Below are 20,371 nucleotides of genomic sequence, written 5' to 3'. Positions count from 1 at the left end.
CGCTGGGCCAAAATCCTGGAACTCCCTCCCTAACAGCATTGTGAGTGTACCTGCACTCATGGACTGTATCGGTTCAAGAAGGCAGCTCACCATCACCTTCACAAGGCCAATTAGGAATGGGCAATAAATGTTGACCTTGCCAGTGATACTCACATCCCATGAACAAATGAAAAAAAATCCTGTGCCACATCACATCCTATTCACTCGTTACCCATGTGGTTGCTAACTTACATTGGCTCCTAGTCTCCCAGCACCTCTAATTTAAATTCTCTTCCTCATGTTTAGATAGTATCATGGCCTCAGCCCTCCCTATATTTGCAATTTCTTCCAGCAGTACAGCAGATGCTCCACACCTCCCAGAACTCTGTGTTCTAACTCTCACCTCTTGTACATTTCCCACTTCTCTTTCAAAACCCTTCTTAAATCTCATCTGTTTGACTAAGCTTTTTGTCACTCTGCCTAATACCTCTTTCTTTAGCTCAATGTCCATTTTTGTCTGATTCAGCCTTTATGAAGATTCTTAGGATGTTTTTTCTACATTAAAGATATGGCATATTGCTTATTTGCTCTTGTCACTATTGTGTCTTTACTAAAGAAATATCAAAGATGAGGTGAATCCTGAAGTGAATGAAAGTGAAATTAGCAACATTAAGATTGATAACAAGAATATTTTACATAAACCATTCAAAAAGTGAATGGAATGCTAGATTTTATTACAGGAGAGACAGGGGGTTAAATTGGATATGACCAGAAAAGGATTAACCTGCACCCATTCATTGCATTGTAGGCAGCACATTAAAATGGTGCTGCCTCGTTTTTTACATAATTGCTACTTGCAACCAACCCTACCTGCACTGGTCACTGGCCGCACACATTAGCAGGGGGCCCAATATTGTGATTGGCTAGCACTACTTAAAGGCAGCCTGCATCTCTTAATAGGGGAGATGCATTGTGGCTGGAAGTCCTTTGTGAAATTGTCTGTGCTGTAAAAGATTGAGGAATGACTGAACATGAGAGAGCACACACCGAGGTTTTCCAAAAATGATGGAACAGGTGGAAAGATGTCCTGTATCTGTAAGGGGATAGGAGATCCTCCAGACACATGCACAAGAAGCAGTGGGCAGAGGTAGCAGCGGAGGTCAATCAGAGGACTGTTGCTCCTAGAACCTGGATGCAATGCAGGAATAAGTTTAACAATCTCACATGAGTTGTCTAGATGAGTGAGTTCATCTTCAAATGGCATATCCTACCAACTGCACCAGCAGCCTCATTCACTGCTCAACTAACTACACCCCCTATCTACCAGCACTCTCTATCAATTAGGACACAACCCTAACATTCATAGGTTTCACCTCACCCACAACTCGCACACACACGCAGCTATTCAACCATGACAATCACATCAAAGAGAGATACAGCACTGAAACAAGCCCTTCGGCCCACCGAATCTGTGCTGACCATCAACCACCCATTTATACTATTCCTACATTAATCCCATATTCCCTACCACATCCCCACCTTCCCTCAATTCTCCTACCACCTACCTACACTAGGGGCAATTACCTATCAACCTGCAAGTCTTTGGCTGTGGGAGGAAACCGGAACACCCAGCGGAAACCCGCACAGTCACAGGGTGAACTTGCAAACTCCGCACAGGCAGTACCCAGAACTGAACCCAGGTCACTGGAGCTGTGAGGCTGCGGTGCTAACCACTGCACCACTCTATGATGTGCCAGCAACCAAACATATTGCAGGAAACTCACTGACTAAACTTTTCTCTTTCTTGCAGGACAACGTGGAGCATAACAGCAGGCAGCAGCAATGCACCGGAGGAGGACATATGTGCCTGCATCTTTTAAACCCGATGGAGGAGACAGAGCTAGCCATCATAGGAAGGGGTATCACTGAGGCTGTGGCCACTGGCAGGGCTAGAGATATTGCGGTTGAGGGTATCTGCATTTCTAATCCTCCTTCTCTCATCCATTTCACACTCACCCCTCAATCTCTTCTGTTTGAGAAGCTGCAGTTGGTGTAAGCACGTAATTCTTACTTTCTCTTCTCCCCTTTTTCATTTCAGATACCCAAGAACTGGAACCTGCCCAGGTCGTGGAGGAAAAGGAAGAAGACAGTGAAGATGAAGAGACACCGCCACTCGATCTTACACCCAAAGTCAACAGCTCAGATATTGAGACTGCAAATATTTTAGAAGCTAGAGGTGGGATCTGCATGTTATGAGAAATGGGGCTGATAGTTTTATGTAACCATATGCTCTTCTTTCTTTCTTTGGCCTCCTTGTCTTGAGAGACAATGGGTAAGCGCCTGGAGGTAGTCAGTGGTTTGTGAAGCAGCGCCTGGAGTGGCTATAAAGGCCAATTCTAGAGTGACAGACTCTTCCACAGGCGCTGCAGATAAAATTGGTTGTCGGGGCTGTTACACAGTTGGCTCTCTCCTTGCGCTTCTGTCTTTTTTCCTGCCAACAGCTAAGTCTCTTCGACTCACCAGTCTTCAGCCCCGCCTTTATGGCTGTCCGCCAGCTCTGGCGATCACTGGTAACTGACTCCTACGACTTGTGATCAATGTCACAGGACTTCATGTCGTGTTTGCAGACGTCTTTAAAGCGGAGACATGGACGGCCGGTGGGTCTGATACCAGTGACGAGCTCGCTGTACAATGTGTCCTTGGGGATCCTGCCATCTTCCATGCGGCTCACATGGCTAAGCCATATCAAGCGCCGCTGGCTCAGTAGGGTGTGTATGCTGGGGATGTTGACCGCCTCGAGGACTTCTGCGTTGGAGATACGGTCCTGCCACCTGATGCTGAGGATTCTCCGGAGGCAGCGAAGATGGAATGAATTGAGACGTCGCTCTTGGCTGACATACGTTGTCCAGGCCTCGCTGCCGTAGAGCAAGGTACTGAGGACACAGGCTTGTGGATTATGGAAAACTATCATTCAACAAAGCAAGTTGGCATGACAGAGGGTCAACTTGCATTGGTTAGGCAATATTGCCTGTTTCTGCATCATAATTTCTATGTATTTTAATGGTCTGGAACTGTGACACTGCTGCTCCCATTCCATCACTGTAACTTCACAAAAACCCTGATTTTAAATTGAACAGTACATTAGCATAATCACAAAATGCAATTACTGCGGTGCATCTCACAGTATGTACCACGAGATTAAAATGTTTCAAAGTCACTCAGCCTTACAATTAACATATGTGTCTGAAATTCCTTTGAATTATGTAGTCCACAACAGTTTTAAGAATGATTTACTTAATCAAATTTAAATAAAGGAAAGAGGAATAATAAGGAACAAAAACTGAAACAATGTATAAAGTCTTACTGGTTCCTTTCTTCCCTCAACCCCTTTCTGTACATTGTTTTACCTGGGCAGTAAAAATATCTCATCTTCCTTGCTTCCTTTTACGAAGACGAAAAGAACACATTGCAATATAGAATGAAGATGTGAGTCCCACTCAATACGGATGGTAGTAGAGTTTTCCACTTCCACCTGCACATCAACATGAGATCCCATGACATCTGTAACACACAATATTAAAAACTGAACTTAGGTTAAATATTTTCAGCTACAGAATCTATCAGACAAGGGCAATGGGCCTGACTGAATTTGATAATTGGTCCTTTTTAAATGAGTTATAAGCTTGCCACAGCCCCCAGGACCTGCCAGTGCCAGCAGAAGTTTAATGACCTTACCAGAGCTGCCAAGGTAAGACTACCCTTACCAGAATACAGTCCTACAGTAAACACTTTTCCAACAAACACTACCAATCGATCCCTCTTCCACTGCACAAGCCTCTCCTCCAATCACAACGGGACATTTTGCTACACTTCTTTCCGCTTACACTCACAGACTCAACATCTGCTACTGCCCTCAAAACAGGCACAAACACCATTCTGCTTTTACCTTGTTTGGACTTGGATTTGTTTTCACATTTTTCTTAAATTCTGGTACTTCACATTGTGCCCACTTTCGCTCATCCCTTGCTCCTTTGTACACATTTCCTCCTTCTTCCTCTCAGTGTGCACACTCTGTTAAGCTGCCTCACACATTTTCGCAACATTATCACATGTCGCACCGTAGCCCACTCTTACTCTTCTTGCAGGATAACTTTACACTCAACAGGAGGAAGTCTGGAAGAACACTGATATCATTGGCAGAGGAAGGACATGTCAGACTGGAGATGGTGACTCACAGCAGGGTATTTGGCCCTTTTCCTTTACTCTTTTCACTTAATTTTTCAGTTCACACACTCACAGCATGGCACCCTGGGGTTACATTGTGCTGTCACTCATCTGCTACTGCTTTTCCTTGCTATTGAGGACAGGGCCAGCTGTGCATTGGATAAATTCAGGATTACACCTCTCTGAGTTGAAGGAGTAATGATGAGGGATATACCAGGATGAGCAACAGACACGAGAAACATTGATTGATTTACTGAAAACAAGGCAGCATGCAGAGTGTTCTGTCCTGAAATGAACAGTCCCAGTCACAGCCAGACAATCAAAATGAGGTACTGAAGGTTGCGACTCGATACTTTAGCCAATGATCTAAGATCCGTAATAAAAATAAGAAATGCTGGAAACACTCAGAAGGTCTGGCAGCATCTGTGGAGAGAGAAGCAGAGTTAGCGTTTCAGGTCAGTGACCCTTCTTCAGAACTGGTCTGAGATCAGTGACTACACTGCAAGTGCATTCTAATTAGCATTCCAACTGCCTGTAGTTCCAGTTAAATTTGTCTGCACCAAATGGTTCAGAGCAACATCACTGAGACAACTCTACAATGAAACATTTAAATACATTTTTCATCATTAACAATTTTAGTATACAGATTACAAAAGATGAAATCCAGTCTATATCCCACTAGTGGCTCGAACCATAAGTCATTTGTGATCTTGTCACCAGAACATTTTTGGAAAAAAAAGTATGAGTTATATTTTGAAGGTCCTCCACGTGGTGGCCTGGAATTCACTGCAATGGCAATGAGCATCATAAGTTAGACCGTGTTGTTACTTGATTTTCCAGTGGCAAATGTACATCCCAATTTGCTGGGAGAAAAAATTAGAATGTGCCACATGAGCATTACTTTGGTTCAGGAGCAGCACAGTCTATGGATAGTTAAGAATTCATGTTAGTTGATGATTTCTGCAGGAATTTTCACCTGATTTATTTTTATATTTATTGATTTCCAGAAGCAAATTGCTGGAAGATATAAATGGGAACAAGTACTGAACAAATATTGGCACAAGAACAAAAATTATTAGGAAAGTAGCAGTTTTTCTCTAACTCTCACATTGCATTACAGGGCTATGGCTATAAGCTATAGATTCTCAGAAGAGTGTCATACTTTACTCCTGATTGACATCAGAAAAAAAACCCAAAAGATTAAGCACTGAATCAAAGACAACACAACTTGGTGCTACATATGCAGTGAAAAAGAGCGAGAAATTTCTTCAAAGGTTCAACAATAGCTTTCAAAAGGGAATAGGATACATTCTTGGAAAGGAAAAATTTGCAATGGTATAGGGAGAGAGCAGGGGTGAATGTCTCTTTCAAAGAGCTGGCACAGGCATGTTCGACAAAATGGCCTTCTTCTGTTCTGTATGCTTCTTCATAAAGTAATTTCATAAGCAATGCAGAAAACAGTCACCCAAGAGCAATTTCACGGTCTTTCAAGGGTTACCATAGTTTGTTTTAATCAGAGTATCCTAGCAACAACAATTTGCATTTATATACTGCCTCTAACATAGTAAAACGTCCCAAGACACATCACAGCAGCAATTATCAGACAAACATTTGACAACAAGCTATATAATATATATTAGAACAGATGACTGAAATCTTGGACAAAGCAGTGTGAGCATTAAGTATAATAGCATTCACATTCACATTACATTAAACATTGAAAAATATGGGCTCTGCTTTGATCAATCTGATTAAGAAAATTTAGAATTCAGATGGCAAATGTATTATAATGCCCAGAAGTGAGGCTGCCACTTTTGAATATATTGCTGCTATGATTCCTGTATACTCAGCCCACCAATGCCATCTATAATCGTCTAATTGGCAGTGATGATCGGGGTGTCTTTAATTCAGCAAACTCGATCTCACCACTGATTTTAATGGGGTGCAGGACCATGATAGTTAGCTGTACAACTGTTTCAGTGAGGGAAATAATGGAGTAGTGCAAATATCTTAAGAAATTAGGGAGTGGAGGAAGTAATCGTGGAAGTTGATGACAATTTTCTGGAGCTTTTACTGCGCCTGCAATTTTGTTGCATCATTACAACAATGAAAATCTCCAGGAAATTTTAGGTCAATACTTTCTATAAACCAATTCCTGATCAAACTAAGAGTGTAGATATTAAAGCATGCTCCAAAACAAGATAATTACAATAATTTTTCTAAGCACATCCAAAATATGCCCTAAAACAGTAAGATCTAGATGGGCTGAATGGCTCAATATTATGTTTTTTTAAACTTTTCTTTAAGTGGCTACAAGGTTACCACTTATTATACTGGGCAATTATTTGTCAATGAAAAGTATACATTGTATGATATTTTGGCTGGCATTGATTGTATTAAATATCACTTTAATAATAAAATTGGCTAAGTAGCTTACAAGTGATAAAATCACCAGTCAATTTGATTTGTCTGAAGTATACAATATTCTGCAGACCACATGGTAACATGCCTTGCAATGATTCTATCTTCAATACTCAGGTGCTGTTTTGCTCTTCCGAACATTTCACACACTTCTTGTTACATCTGATCCTGATCACTAGGTGGTGCTGTAAACTGCCTATATTAAAATGTAAACAAAAAACTATGGAAGCAAGAAAGCTGAAATAATAAAAAACAATTACTGGAAATACTCAACAGATCAGGCAGCATCTATCATGACAACTGAGAAATTTGCAGTATTTTATTTTTGATTCACAAGGTCACTAGATAATTACAGATGAGGAAGGCGATTTGGCCCATTTGATTCACCCATCCAGAGAGATTCACATGTTCCCCCTTCCCGACTGTAGCACCTATTGCTTCTTAAATGGTTCCAGGGTTTTTTCCTCTGCTATTATGTCTGGAAGTTTATTCCACATGTTGATCAATTTTTATGTGAAAAAGAACTTCCCAATATCTGTCAATATCTGCCTTCTCTAGTTTGAACCTGTGTTCCCTAGTTCTGCAATTTAATTTTATGTTAAATTCGGGCTCAATATTTTCTGTGTCCTTAAAAACACGTCATAAGATTAACTTTCCAACATCTCCCTTCTAAGCTGCAAAACCCAAGTTTCTCCAACCAGAACAGGATGCAGCATTCATAGTGCGGTCTGGCTAGAGCACAATAAAGTTTGATCATTACCTCCTCTAACCTATACGTCACTATTTTGGCTATGTAGTTCAGCATTCTACTGGCTTTATTCACTGGTGTTCTGTATTGATTGGGTTATGGTTTAAGGGAATGGGGCACTAACTTGGGATTTTACAATAAAGCTACCCATCTTGGCTAACAGGAATTATCTGCATGGTCTAAAGTGAAGACTTTAGCATGACGATACCACCACATGACCTCCTTTACTTTATATTGCCTAGGGTTGTTACTGGGCAGAATATGTAAATAGACTGTGACCATCATCACAGGAAGTGATATAATGTAATCTGTACAGAACCTCATGGAAGAGTTGTAGTGGAAGCCTTAGGTGCAACATGTGTGTAAATAAACTCCTGTTACCTTCACCCTCCGACTCATATGTATTTTCTGTACTAAGTCAACAGTTAACAGAATATTATATGGTGGCAGCGGAAAAGCGATTATAACAAAGAACAAAGAACAAACAAAGAACAGTACAGCACAGGAACAGGCCATTCGGCCCTCCAAGCCTGCGCCGATCTTGATGCCTGCCTAAACTAAAACCTTCTGCACTTCTGGGGTCCGTATCCCTCTATTCCCATCCTATTCATGTATTTGTCAAGATGCCTCTTAAACGTCTCTATGGTACCTGCTTCCTCCACCTCCCCCGGCAACAAGTTCCAGGCACTCACCACCCTCTGTGTAAAGAACTTGCCTCGCACATCCCCTCTAAACTTTGCCCCTCTCACCTTAAACCTATATCCCCTCGTAACAACGGAAAAGGAAAGAAAGCAAAAAAATGGATAAGTCTTTGCCTCTACCAGAACACTTCAAGAGTGTAGTTGGACCTAACCAAGCCGAGCCATAGCCAAAATGGATCCGGAGGTTTGAAAGGTACCGTTTTGAATCAGGTCTAGCGCGGGAGCCAGACAAAGAGCAGGTCAGTACATTATTTTATGCTATGGGAGAATGTGCAGATGACATCCACATCACCCAAGGCATAGATGAAAAGAGGGCTACGTACGAAGAAACTACCGGGGCACACAAGACTTACTTTAAAGTAAGAAAGAATGTTATCGTGGAGCAGAAAGGCAAGAGTATCGATTCGTTTATTAATGATTTGCATAAAATCGCTGCGGATTGCGAATACGGCAGCTTATGGGAAGAACTGATTTAGGGACAGGATCATAGTTGGGGTATTAGATGACGCCCTTTCAGATCAACTACAGTCGAGGGAAGATTTAATATTATTGAAAGCCATTCAATTTAATCAGATAAGCGGAGGTCAGACAGTTTAACCAACCCATGGTTCAAGGGGACCGAGAGAGTCCAATCCTGAGGGTATCAGACTCAATTGAATTTGTTAGAAAAACAAAGGCGAAAAATGGCGACAAAAGGCCAGAAAGGCGGGAAAAGCATCTCGAGGCAGAAGCAACCAATTGCAGTAGGTGTGGCCAAGAGAGGCACCAGTGGGAAAACTGCCCAGCCAGAGAAACGGAGTGTTTCTTGTGTAGGAAGAAGGAACACTTCCAGTCAATGTGTCACAATAAAAAACTAGCACTGCAGACAAATGTGGGAAAATCCAGAGAGAGCACAAAAGTTAACGAAATACAAAATGTCCAAAGTACGGAAATGTCCTTTTTAGGAGAGATCCAGGGAACCAGTGAGAATTCTAGATAGCAGAAATTCATGTGGAAGGAAACAGGACCAATTTTAAACTGGATACTGGAACAGCAGTTTCAGTTTTATCAGACACAGAACCATGGCTGAAAAAGAAAAGTCTTAAACCAACAGGTTTGAGGTTATATGGGCCTGGTGGCATTGAGTTGAAGTTAATAGGAGAGTTAAAAACATGACTGACTTACCGGGGAGAAGAAATCCCTGAGACTTTATATGTGATTAAAAATCAAAGTTCTCCTAAGCAGAAAGGCTTACATAGACATATAACTAATATGTAGAGTAGACAAGTTCAAATGTAAAGAAGAGCAGCCTAGAGATTTTACAGCTGAATTTCCAAAATTATTCAGAGGATTGGGAAGTTAAAAACAGCATACATATCACTCTGAGAAAGGAAGCACAGCCAATGAGCTGGATTTTGTGTTGGAGGCAGGGCTTCCGGCGCTGGGCCAAAAAGGCAGGGGAACCCCGCCTCTGCCTTTTTATACCCCCCCCCCCCCACCCACCCAGAGTGATCCCCCGGTCTTTTTAAATCAAAAGGATCACGAGGCGAGCCCCGTCCCTTTAAAGATGGGTATCCCACCGCCATGAGCTGCCTGCCAATCAGAGGGCCGGCAGCTCAGCAATATCAGCAGCACCAGAAGGAGCAGTGGCTTCTGCCGGTACTGCATAGGCCTCGGACCCAGGCTCAGCACTGGAACCCTGGATAAAAGGTAGGTGAGGCGGTGTCGCCAGGGCCAGTCCGGAAGGGGAGGGGGGTGGTGGTGGGGGTGGTGATGCAGTCTGAGGGAGGGAGGTTCTGGGGGGGAGGGTAAAGTTGTTCCCGGTGGGGATCCTCCTTGGGCCACAAAGCCCACAGGCAGGGCGCCTCATGTTGCAAGGCGTCCTCCCCACACAGTGGAGGCCCCTGCTGCTAAGATCCCAGCTGAGGTGGGAAGAAGCCCTTCATTAGCCATTAATAGGCAATTTAAGGGCCTCAATTGGCCTCTGGGTGGGAAGGTCGTCGTCAGCCTATCCTGCCCCCAGGAAGATCGCTTGGCAACGGGGAGACGACAGGCCCTCCGCCCCGCCAACACCCCCCACCCCCCCCCCGCCCCCCTCACCACCCGTCACAATATTCCATGTCCCCCCGCCTGCGACCCGCCGCAGGGAACCTCACAAAATCCCGGCCAGTGTCTTGTTCACACTTAGGAAGGTTCCACATCCACTCCTAGAGAAAGTTAAAAAGGAAACTGAATTAATGGAAAAACAAGGAGTCATTTCACCTGTAACAAAACCTACAGGATGGTGCTCAGATATGGTTCCAGTGAAGAAACCTAATAGGTCCACTCAAATTTGTGTTGGCCTCACACAACTAAATAAAGCAGTGGAAAGAGAAATCCATCCAATGTTATCAGTAGATGAGAGTTTGGCAAAGCTAGGTAAAAGCACAATTTTTACCAAATTGGACGCTAACAGCGGACTTTGGCAATTACCATTGGATAAGGAATCTAACCTCTTAACAACATTCATAACACCATTTGGATGATTCTGTTTTAACAGGTTGCTGTTCCGAATTATGTCAGGACCGGAATTCTTTCAAAGGACAATGTCAAGGAGAGCAGTACTACAGAGATTGGAAGAAGCAGGTCTCACATTGAACGGGAAATGTGTTTTTTCATAGCCAATGATAGGATTTTGTGGGCCCGGTATTCAGGCAGATCCTCAATAGGCAACAATGATAAAGAACTTCCCAGAGTCTAAACATGTTAGAGCTTCAGAGGTTTATGGAAATGATGAATCAAGTGGGGAAATTTCTACCGAATTTAGCCATGATTAATGAGCCATTACAGCAGTTGTTGAAAAGTGATAATGTTTGGTGTTGGAAAGAAGGCCAACAAGAATCCTTCGAGAAAATCAAGAAAATGCTAGTTAGTATCACCAGAAGTGTTCGAAAATTACAACACAGAGCTATTCAACATTCTAACTGTGGGTGCAACTTCAAAGGGATTGGGAGCAGTCTTATTTCAAGTCCCTAGAGATGCGAGACGCAGACTTATAGATTTTGTTTCTCATTTGTTAATTGAAACCAAACAGATTCGCAGTCATATAGGGAAGGAAACTTTGGCAGCAACTTGGGCATATGAAAATTTTCAGATTACGTCCCAGATCTTCATTTCAAAATTGGAACAGATCATAAACCACTTGTTACTCCTTTAACCTCAAAGGAGCTTGCAAAATTACCTCCAAGAGTACAGAGGATCAGGTTAAGACTGATGAGGTTTTGACACAAAAACTGAATACGTTCCAGGAAAACAACAGATCACACCAGACGCTTTATCAGGTATTTCAGCAGCAAGACCAGAAGGAGATATATTGCTTCTTGAAGAAGTAAAAGTTTTTGATTTGACGACGACAACAACCCAAAAACTGAGTGAAATCAGGAAAGCACAGAAAACAGACGATGTAGGTGCGAAAATCAGGGAATATTGCTTGAATGGATGGCTGGAGAATATGCCATATAACCCTAAGTTCTAAGTCAATATTATGAACAGAGGGGCCATTTAACCATTATTGATGATTTACTGATCTATGATGAGAGATTAGTTATCCCTAGAGTATTGAGATTAGAGATCTTGGAGAGATTACACCAAGGGCATTTGGGAATTATGAAGTTTACAGCCAGGGTCAGATATTCAAAATGGTGGCCTGGTATATCGAAAGAAATTGAAGAGATGATATCGAGATGTATCATGTGTGCTTTCAACCGACAGGAGACGGAAGAACCACTCATGTATTCTTTTCCATCCAGACCATGGGAGCGTCTATGAATGGATCTTTTTGAACATAAGAGTAAAATGTTCCTAATACTTGTCGATTATTATTCAAGGTGGATTGAAGTTAAACAGCTATAAGGTTGAAGTTCAGAAGCTGTAATCACATCCTTGAGAGAAATTTTTGCTACGCATTGAATTCCAGATATTGTAATATCTGACAATGGGCCACAATTTATTTACAGAAGCATACGGCTTTGTCCATGTCACTAGTTCACCGAGGTACCCTCAGGCTAATGGTGAAGCAGAGAGAGGAGTACGGACTGTAAACACACTGTTAAAAAAGAATGAGGATCTTCGACTAGCACTTTTAAGTTATCGATCGACACCTAGAACCATAGAAACCATAGAAAAGTTACGCCACAGAAAGAGGCCTGTCATGTCTGCAGGGGCTGAAAAAATTAGCTGCCCAATCTAATCCCACCTTCCAGCACCTGGTCCGTAGCCTTGCAGGTTACAGCACTTCAGGTGCAGGTCCAGGTACCTTTTAAATGAGTTGAGGATTTCTGCCTCCACCACCATTCCTGTAAGTGAATTCCAGACACCCACCACCCTCTGGGTGAAAAAGTTTTTCCTCATGTCCCCTCTAATCCTTCTACCAATCACCTTAAATCTGTGACCCCGGTAATTGACCTCTCCACTAGGGGAAACAGGATCTCTCTGTCTACTCTATCTAGGCCCATCATAATTTTGTACATCTCAATTAAGTCACCCCTCAGCCTCCTCTGTTCTAAGGAAAACAACCCCAGCCTGTCCAATCCTTCCTCATATCTGCAATTTTCAAGCCCTGGCAATATTCTTATAAATCTCCTCTGTACTCTCTCCAGAGCAATTATGTCCTTCCTGTAATGTGGCGTCCTGAACTGTACCCAATACTCTAGCTGTAATCTAACCAGCGTTTTATACAGTTCCAGCATTACATCCCTGCTTTTGTATACTATACCTCGGCCAATAAAGGAAAGCATTCCATATGCCTTCTTCACCACTTTATCTACCTGTCCTGCCACCTTCAGGGACCTGTGGACATGCACTCCAAGGTCTCTCACTTCCTCTACCTCTCTCAATATCCTCCTGTTTATTGTGTATTCCTTTGCTTTGTTTGTCCTCCCCAAATGTATTACCTCACACTTCTCCAGATTGAATTCCATTTGCCACTTTTCTGCCCACTCAACCAAACCATTGATATCATTCTGGGGTCTACAGCTATCCTCTTCTCTATCAACCACATGGCCAATTTTTGTGTCATCAGCAAATTTCCCAGTCATGCCTCCTACATTTAAGTCCAAATCATTAATATATACCACAAACAGCAAGGGATCCAACACTGAGCCCTGTGGAATGCCACTGGAAACCACTTTCCACTCACAAAAACATCCATCGACCATTACCTTTTGTTTCCTGTCACTGAGCCAGTTTTGGATCCAACTTGCCACATTCCCCTATATCTCATGGGCCTTTACTTTTCTGACCAGTCTGCCATGTGGGACCTTGTCAAATACTTTACTAAAATCCGTGTAGACAACATCCACTGCACAACCCTCATCAATCCTCTTGTTAATTCCTCAAAAAATTCCATTAAGTTAGTAAGACACAACCTTCCCATGCTGACTATCCCTGATTAATCCATGCCTTTCTAAGTGACCATTTATCCTCTTGCTCTTAATGTACTGATAAAATAACTTTGGGTTTTCCTTGATTTTCCCTGCCAATATTTTTTCATGTCCTCTCTTTGCTTTCCTAATTTCCTTTTTTACTTCGCCCCTGTACTTTCAATACTCCTTCATGCTTTCTAAAGTATTTTTGTGACTGTCATAAGCTTTCGTTTTTTGCTTTATCTTACCCTGTATACTTCTAGATAACCAGGGAGCTCTAGATTTGGCAATACCACCCTTTTTCTTTGGGGACATGTCTACACTGTGCCCACAGAATCTCGCTTTTGCATGTCTCTCATTGGTTTGCCGCTGATTTTCCTTCAAGTAGCTGTATCCAGTACACTTTCGCCAGGTACCTGTCAGCTTTGTAAAATTTCCCTTTCCCCAATTTAGAACTTAGAACTTTTACTCCTGTTTTATCCTTGTCCTTTTCCATAATAATTCTAAATCTAACTATTATAGTCATTATCACCAAAATGGTCACCCACTGTTACATCATCCACTTGCCCAGCTTCATTTCCTAAGACTAAATCTAGAATTGCAACCCCTCTCGTTGGGCTTGTTACGTGCTGGCTAAAAAAGTTCTCTTGAATGCAGTTCAAGAATTTTGTGCCCTCTGTGCCCTTCACACTGTTTGTATCCCAGTTGATATTAGGGTAGTTGAAATCCCGACTATTATTGCCCTATTGTTTTTGCACTCAGAAATTTGCCTACATATTTGTTCTTCTATCTCCCTCTCACTATTTGGGGGTCTATAGTACACTCCTAGTAGTATGGCTGTCCCTTTTCTATTTCTGAGCTCAACCCATATGGCCTCACTTGATGATTCATTTAGTATATCATCCCTCCTCACGGCTGTAATTGATTCTTTAACCAATAATGCTACACCCCCTCCTTTTTTATCCCCCTCTCTATCCTGCCTGAAAACTCTATATCCAGGAATGTTGAGCGGTCATTTTTGCCCCTCTTTAAGCCAAGTTTCCATTATAGCAATGATATCATGCTGTCATGTGTCTATCTGTGCCCTCAGCTCATCGGCTTTATTTGGTATACTCCTTGCATTTAAATAAATTAATACTGCCAAATTCCTGTGCTGCACACTTTTTAATCTTTGCTGATTCTTTCAGAATCACTCGCTAATTTTCTGCCTCCCGTTCCCTGCCCTGAATTTGTCCTATCTGAAACTGTCCTCAGGTTTCCATCCCCCTGCCAATCTAGTTTAAACCATCCCCAACAGTACTAGCAAACCTTCCTGCAAGGATATTTGTCCCAGTCCTATTCAGGTGTAGACCGCCCAGCTTGTACATGTCACACCTTCCCCAGAACCGGTCACAATGCCCCAGAAATCTGAAGCCCTCCCTCCTGCACCAACTCTCCAGCCCCGCATTCATCTGGTGTATTCTCCTATTTCTATACTCACTACCACGCGCCCTTGGGAGTAATCCGGAGATTACTAACTTTGAGGTCCTGCTTGCTAATCTCTCTCCTAACTCCCTAAACATAGCCTGCAGGACTTCATCCTTTTTTCCACCTATATCGTTGTCACCAATGTGGACCATGATCTCTGGCTATGCACCCTTACCCTCCAGAATACTATGCAGCCATTCGGCGATATCCATGACCCTTGTACCAGGGAGGCAACATACTATCCTGGAATCATGTCTGTTCCCCTAACTACAGAATCCCCTACCACTATTGCTCTCCTGGCTTTTCTCCTCCCTCCCGGCACAGCTGAACCACCCATGGTGCTCTAGCCATGACTCTCACTGCACTCTCCAGAGAAACCCTGTCTCCCATCGGTACTCAGAATTGAATGCCTGTTAGAAGTGGGATGCCCTCCAGGGTCTCCTGCACTACCTGCCTTGTACTTCTTGTCTGTCTGGCAGCCACCCAGTCCCTCTCTGCCTCTCCTCTCAGTACAGAGCTTGTAACCCCTCCTCCACTCGGTACAGACCCTGTACCCCCCCCATCTCCTCTCAGTCAAGACCCTGTACCCTCATCTCCTCTCAGTACAGACCCTGTACCCACTCCTCCTCTCAGTACAGACCCTGTACCGACTCCTCCTCTCAGTACAGACCCTGTACCCTCATCTTCTCTCAGTACAGACACTGTACCCTCTCCTCCACGCAATATACACTCTGTTAACCGCCCCCCCCCATCTCCTCTCAGTACAGACACTGAACCCCCTCTTCCACTCAATACAGACTCTGTACCCCCCATCTCCTCCCAGTGGAGATCCTGCACCCACATCTCCTCTAATACAGACCCTGTATCTCCTCGACCTCTCAGAACAGACCCTGAACCCCCTCCTCCTCTCAGTACAGATTGATATCTCCTCCTCTCAGTTCTGACCCTGTGCCCTCTCTTCCTCTCAGTATAGATATTGCACCCCCTCCTCCTCTCAGTACAGACCCTGTACCCCCTCAACCTCTCAATACAGACCCTATACCCCCTCCTCCTCTCAGTACAGACCCTGAACCCCTCCGCCCCTCGGTCCAGACCCTGTACCCTCATCTCCTCAGTCAGGATCCTGTACCCTCATCTCCTCTCAGTACAGACCCTGTAACCTCTCCTCCTCTCAGTACAGACTCTGTAACCTCTCCTCCTCTCAGTACAGACCCTGTACTCCCATCTCCTCTCAGTCCAGACCCTGAACCCTCGTCTCCTCTCAGTACAGACTCTGTAACCTCTCCTCCTCTCAGTACTAACCCTGTAACCTCTCCTCCTCTCAGTACAGACCCTGTACTCCCATCTCCTCTCAGTCCAGATCTTGAACCCTCATCTCCTCTCAGTACAGACCCTGTACCCCCTCCTCCTCATAGTACAGACCCTGTACCCCTTCTTCCTCAGGCCAGACCCTGTAAGCTCTCCTCCTCTCAGTACAGACCCTGTACTCCCATCTTCTCTCACTCCAGATCCTGAACCCTCATCTCCTCTTAGTACAGACCCTGTACCCCCTCCTCCTCATAGTACACACCCTGTACCCTTTCTTCCTCAGTCCAGACCCTGTAAGCTCTCCTCCTCTCAGTACAGACCCTGTACTCCCATCTCCTCTCAGTCCAGACCCTAAACTCTCATCTCTTCTCAGTACAGACCCTGTACCCCTCCACCTCTTAATACAGACCTTGTGCAAAGAGAGAAACCAGGAAATTATTGACCTATAGGTCAACCAGCTACTGGTAGAAAGGTGGAATCTGTATTTATGGTCGGAGTGACTGAGTGCTTAGGGAAATCTGTGTTGATTAGAGGGAGCCGACATGGACTTGTAAAGGGTTGATCAGGTCTAATGAACCTAATTAAATGGTTTGAAGAAGTAATTAAAGTGGTAGATAAGGGAATGACCATAGACATACTTTATGTGGACCTTCAAAAGGCATTTGATAAGCTTTCACATATGATACTGTTCACTAAGTTTAAAGATCATGGAATTGAATGCAAGTTATTACCTGGTTAGGAGATTGATTGGATGGTAGAAGACAGAGAGTGTGAATAATGGGTATTGTTATGATCAGGTGAGGAGGGGTCGAAGGGCTCCCCTCTTGTCCCTTGTTTGACCGCAATAGGTTTATTTCTTTTTTAAGGCCAATGTGCTTGCCAATTTAGTGAGTGTTTAACTATGTATGTGCTACAATCATAAAAAGAACCAATCGAATAGGTTTTCTTGAGTTTAACAAAGAAAGAAGTTAGCTTTACTGTTCTTGAACCGATGATCTTACTAAAATAATAAACTACGCTCCAACTTTCACACACACATTCACTCGAGGTTCTCACACACACACACAATTAGGTTACAGAGTGGTGAAAGATTAGAGTCCGGAGCAATAAAAGGAGTATATAGTCTGTGGAGGTTGCTGACTCGGCTGGCTTCAGGCTGAATTCAGTGGTCCTGAGGCTTCCGGTTTGCAGATATGAACAGCTGATTCTGTGGTTCTTCTGGAAATAGTGATGCGGATGATTTCCTTCATGGTGTCTCTGTCTGCAGCAGTGATAGGCCTAGGTGGTTATGGCCAGCAGGCAGGGTTCGAAGCTTGCAAGATGGACTGGAGAGAGAGAGAGAGAGAGAGAGAGAGAGAGAGAAGGGACCCCACTTGGATCTTCTCTGGTTAGTCTCTAGCTGCTTCTCTGGCATCTACAGAGAAAACACCAGCTTAAGCACACAGATGGTGGGCCTGTCACATGATCATCACCCAGTGATTCAACATGATGGTTGCCAGTGTATATTCCCTCTTGCAACTTAATCAACCTATGTCTAGGAATTGCCTTCTCTCAACCTGGGTCCCATTGTTCAAGTGATTAGGTTTGAGTGTTTCGTCTCCACCCCTTTATGTGCCAAGTGTTACAAGACTGCTACTATTTCTTTTGTAAAATATATCTGAAAGAACTTATAGTTGAATACTAGACATTGATTCAGATGGAAATTGCTGAACTTTGTGGTTTAAAAAACAAAGGGAAGGTCAACAGAAGGTTGGCTGGTGGGGCAGATCTTACTGGAAAGCATCTGTTTGCAAATAACCCAGCGGGGGATTGTGCTTGTGACTTTGAAAGGATGTTTGCAAGGGAATGACAGACCAAGATTTATGGTTGTCATTGGACAAAGTTGGTTTCATATTGTACTGTTAAAAGAGACAGTTGGTTTGCCATAAACAGAAGGTTGGATTTTGCTTATTGACCTGCCAGGAGAACAGAAGAGGTTCCAGCCAGCCCATCTTGCTCTTGATAAACAAATCTTGTGTCAAGTGTGTTTCTTGTTGCCTCCTGTATTTGAAAAAATCCTGCATGTTTGCAGAAACCTCACACCTTTGAAGGAACTTTGCATCAAATATGTGAGAATTGAAACCTTTGTTGCTGCCCACCTGATGCAAGACCTATGTGAAGCCTTCTGTAGCTGCATCTCTTTGAAAACCTACCCAAACGGATCATCAACATCACCTAGAAAGAACTATTCTAGGAAGATTCCATTGACAGCTGCCTATTCACCTTTCGGACACCTTGCCAAAACAAAGGACTTCCATATCTTCTTTTCAGTCTAAGTGTTTTTTTATTATTCCTTCTATTTAAACAAAAATCCCTTTTTTCCTGGTTAACTTGTTGTGTATGTATGTGTGCATGAGGGCTAGGATAAAATAAGGGGCTTTAATATATCCATTTGTGTGTATGTTTTAATTCATTATTGGTTAAGACTTGGTTTATACTAACCAGATAATTGAGTTGTTTAATAAAGAAACCTGGTTGGTGTGCTTTATTCTGGGGGAGAAATAGAGTAACTGATTGACGGTTTCGGTAAGTGGGAAAATTTAAATATAAGTTGCAATCTGTGGAGAAGTGTGACTGAATTAACAGTGCACTCCTCCCGCCTTGGTCATAACACAAGTGCTTGCCTTAATGTCTGGTTAATGGGAGCAGGGCAGGTAGTTTACTCAAAATTCCCCAGGTCATTGTTCTGGAGGGGACTGGGCAGACAACCCGTCTCCACCTCAATGCATTGGAATGTAGGGTATAGTGATGCAAATTTCGGCGGCCATCTTAGCTGCCGGCAATCACCTTTTATCTTTTCCTTTTTCCATTTTTAAAAATTTAATTCAGGTTTCCAGCTGGTGGATTAAAAGACTTCATTCGACATAGCACGCTTTTATGACACCTTCACACCATGTGGAATGAAATGTTTCATTTCATTATAAGGTCGTAAATAAAAAAGAAACTGTGCACACACATTCATCCTCAAACACTCACTTCTCAATCTCATACTGCCATAGCTATGCTCCAATTTAGATTTCATTAGGGATGATTTGGTGCTGAGTTATACTCTGGATAAAGCATCAGCTATCACATTGTTTTTTCCTGCAATGTGGGTAATCTTTAAGTGGTAAGGTTGCAAAAGCAGACTCCATCAAAATAACCTTGCATTCTGGGTTTTGAATTTCTCCACCAATGTCATAGAATTGTGGCTGGTATAAACTATGGTCTCACTATATCCATTTTGGACATATACCTCAAAGTGCTTGGCAGCCAGCAACAGTCCCAGAATTTCCTTTTCCACAGTAGAATATCTCCTTTGATGTCTGTTTAATATTTCTGGAGAAATACCCAACTGGTCTCTTAATGCCTAACTCATCGTCTTGGAGCAGGACGGCACTTATCCCTCGGTCACGAGCATCCACTGCCACTTTAAATGTTTTATTAAAGTTTGGAGCTGCCAGCTTGGTTAAGATGGCTTTCAGTCTCTCAAAAGCTGTTTGGCACCTCCCTGACCACACCACCTTTGCTCTTTTCTGTAATAGGTCTGTCAGTGGGGTGGCTATAGTGCTGAAGTTTGGGACAAACTTGCAGTAAGGCCAACACATTCCCAAAAATCACAGTATTTCCTGTTTGATCGTGGGGATGGGAAAATCCATCACTACCTGTACCTTCGCTGCTCTGGGCAGCACTCTCCCCTGAACCACAACATGCCCTTAGGTAAGTTATCTAACCTTTAGTGAACTCGCTCTTAGCAAGATTTACCACTAGGTCAGCCAACTGTAACCTTCGGAAGAGGGCTTCTAACTGGTCTCGGTGGTGCCCCTAGGTATCACTGTACACTGACAGATCATTCAAGTACACTATGCAGTTGGGTAGGCCAGTCACTACCTGGTTCATCAGCCTTTGGAAGGTGGCTGGGGCATTTCTTAATCCAAAGGATATCACCCGACATTGGAATAAGCCATCTGGGCTGTCAAAAGCCGAGATCTCTTTAGCTCGGGGTTAAGGGAACCTGCCAGTATCCTTTCAACATGGCATTTCCTACTCTATCAATACAGTCTTCCAGGCAAGGAATGGGTAGGAGTCATCTCTGGTCACTGCATTAACCTTCCTGTTATCAA

The 20,371-nt window shown here is 43.3% G+C and overlaps 1 protein-coding gene across 4 annotated transcripts in view; it reads right to left on the bottom strand.

Annotated features, from left to right (window-relative positions):
• The window catches only part of LOC137382528 (uncharacterized), a 138,760-nt gene that overhangs the window by 106,744 nt on the left and 11,645 nt on the right, over positions 1-20,371 (bottom strand). For 2 of the 4 annotated variants that reach the window (XM_068054840.1, XM_068054574.1), the window contains exon 2: positions 3,387-3,540. In XM_068054840.1, coding sequence (XP_067910941.1) covers positions 3,387-3,540 — 154 coding nt within the window. Of the gene's footprint in view, positions 1-3,386; positions 3,541-6,640; positions 6,845-20,371 lie in introns of all 4 variants that reach the window. The other 2 variants (XM_068054668.1, XM_068054758.1) reach the window with 2 other exon arrangements.

The sequence above is a fragment of the Heterodontus francisci genome, chromosome 1 (assembly GCF_036365525.1).
Source record: "Heterodontus francisci isolate sHetFra1 chromosome 1, sHetFra1.hap1, whole genome shotgun sequence".
NCBI classification, from domain to species: Eukaryota; Metazoa; Chordata; class Chondrichthyes; order Heterodontiformes; family Heterodontidae; genus Heterodontus; species Heterodontus francisci.
This window is presented reverse-complemented; position numbering and strand designations above follow the sequence as displayed.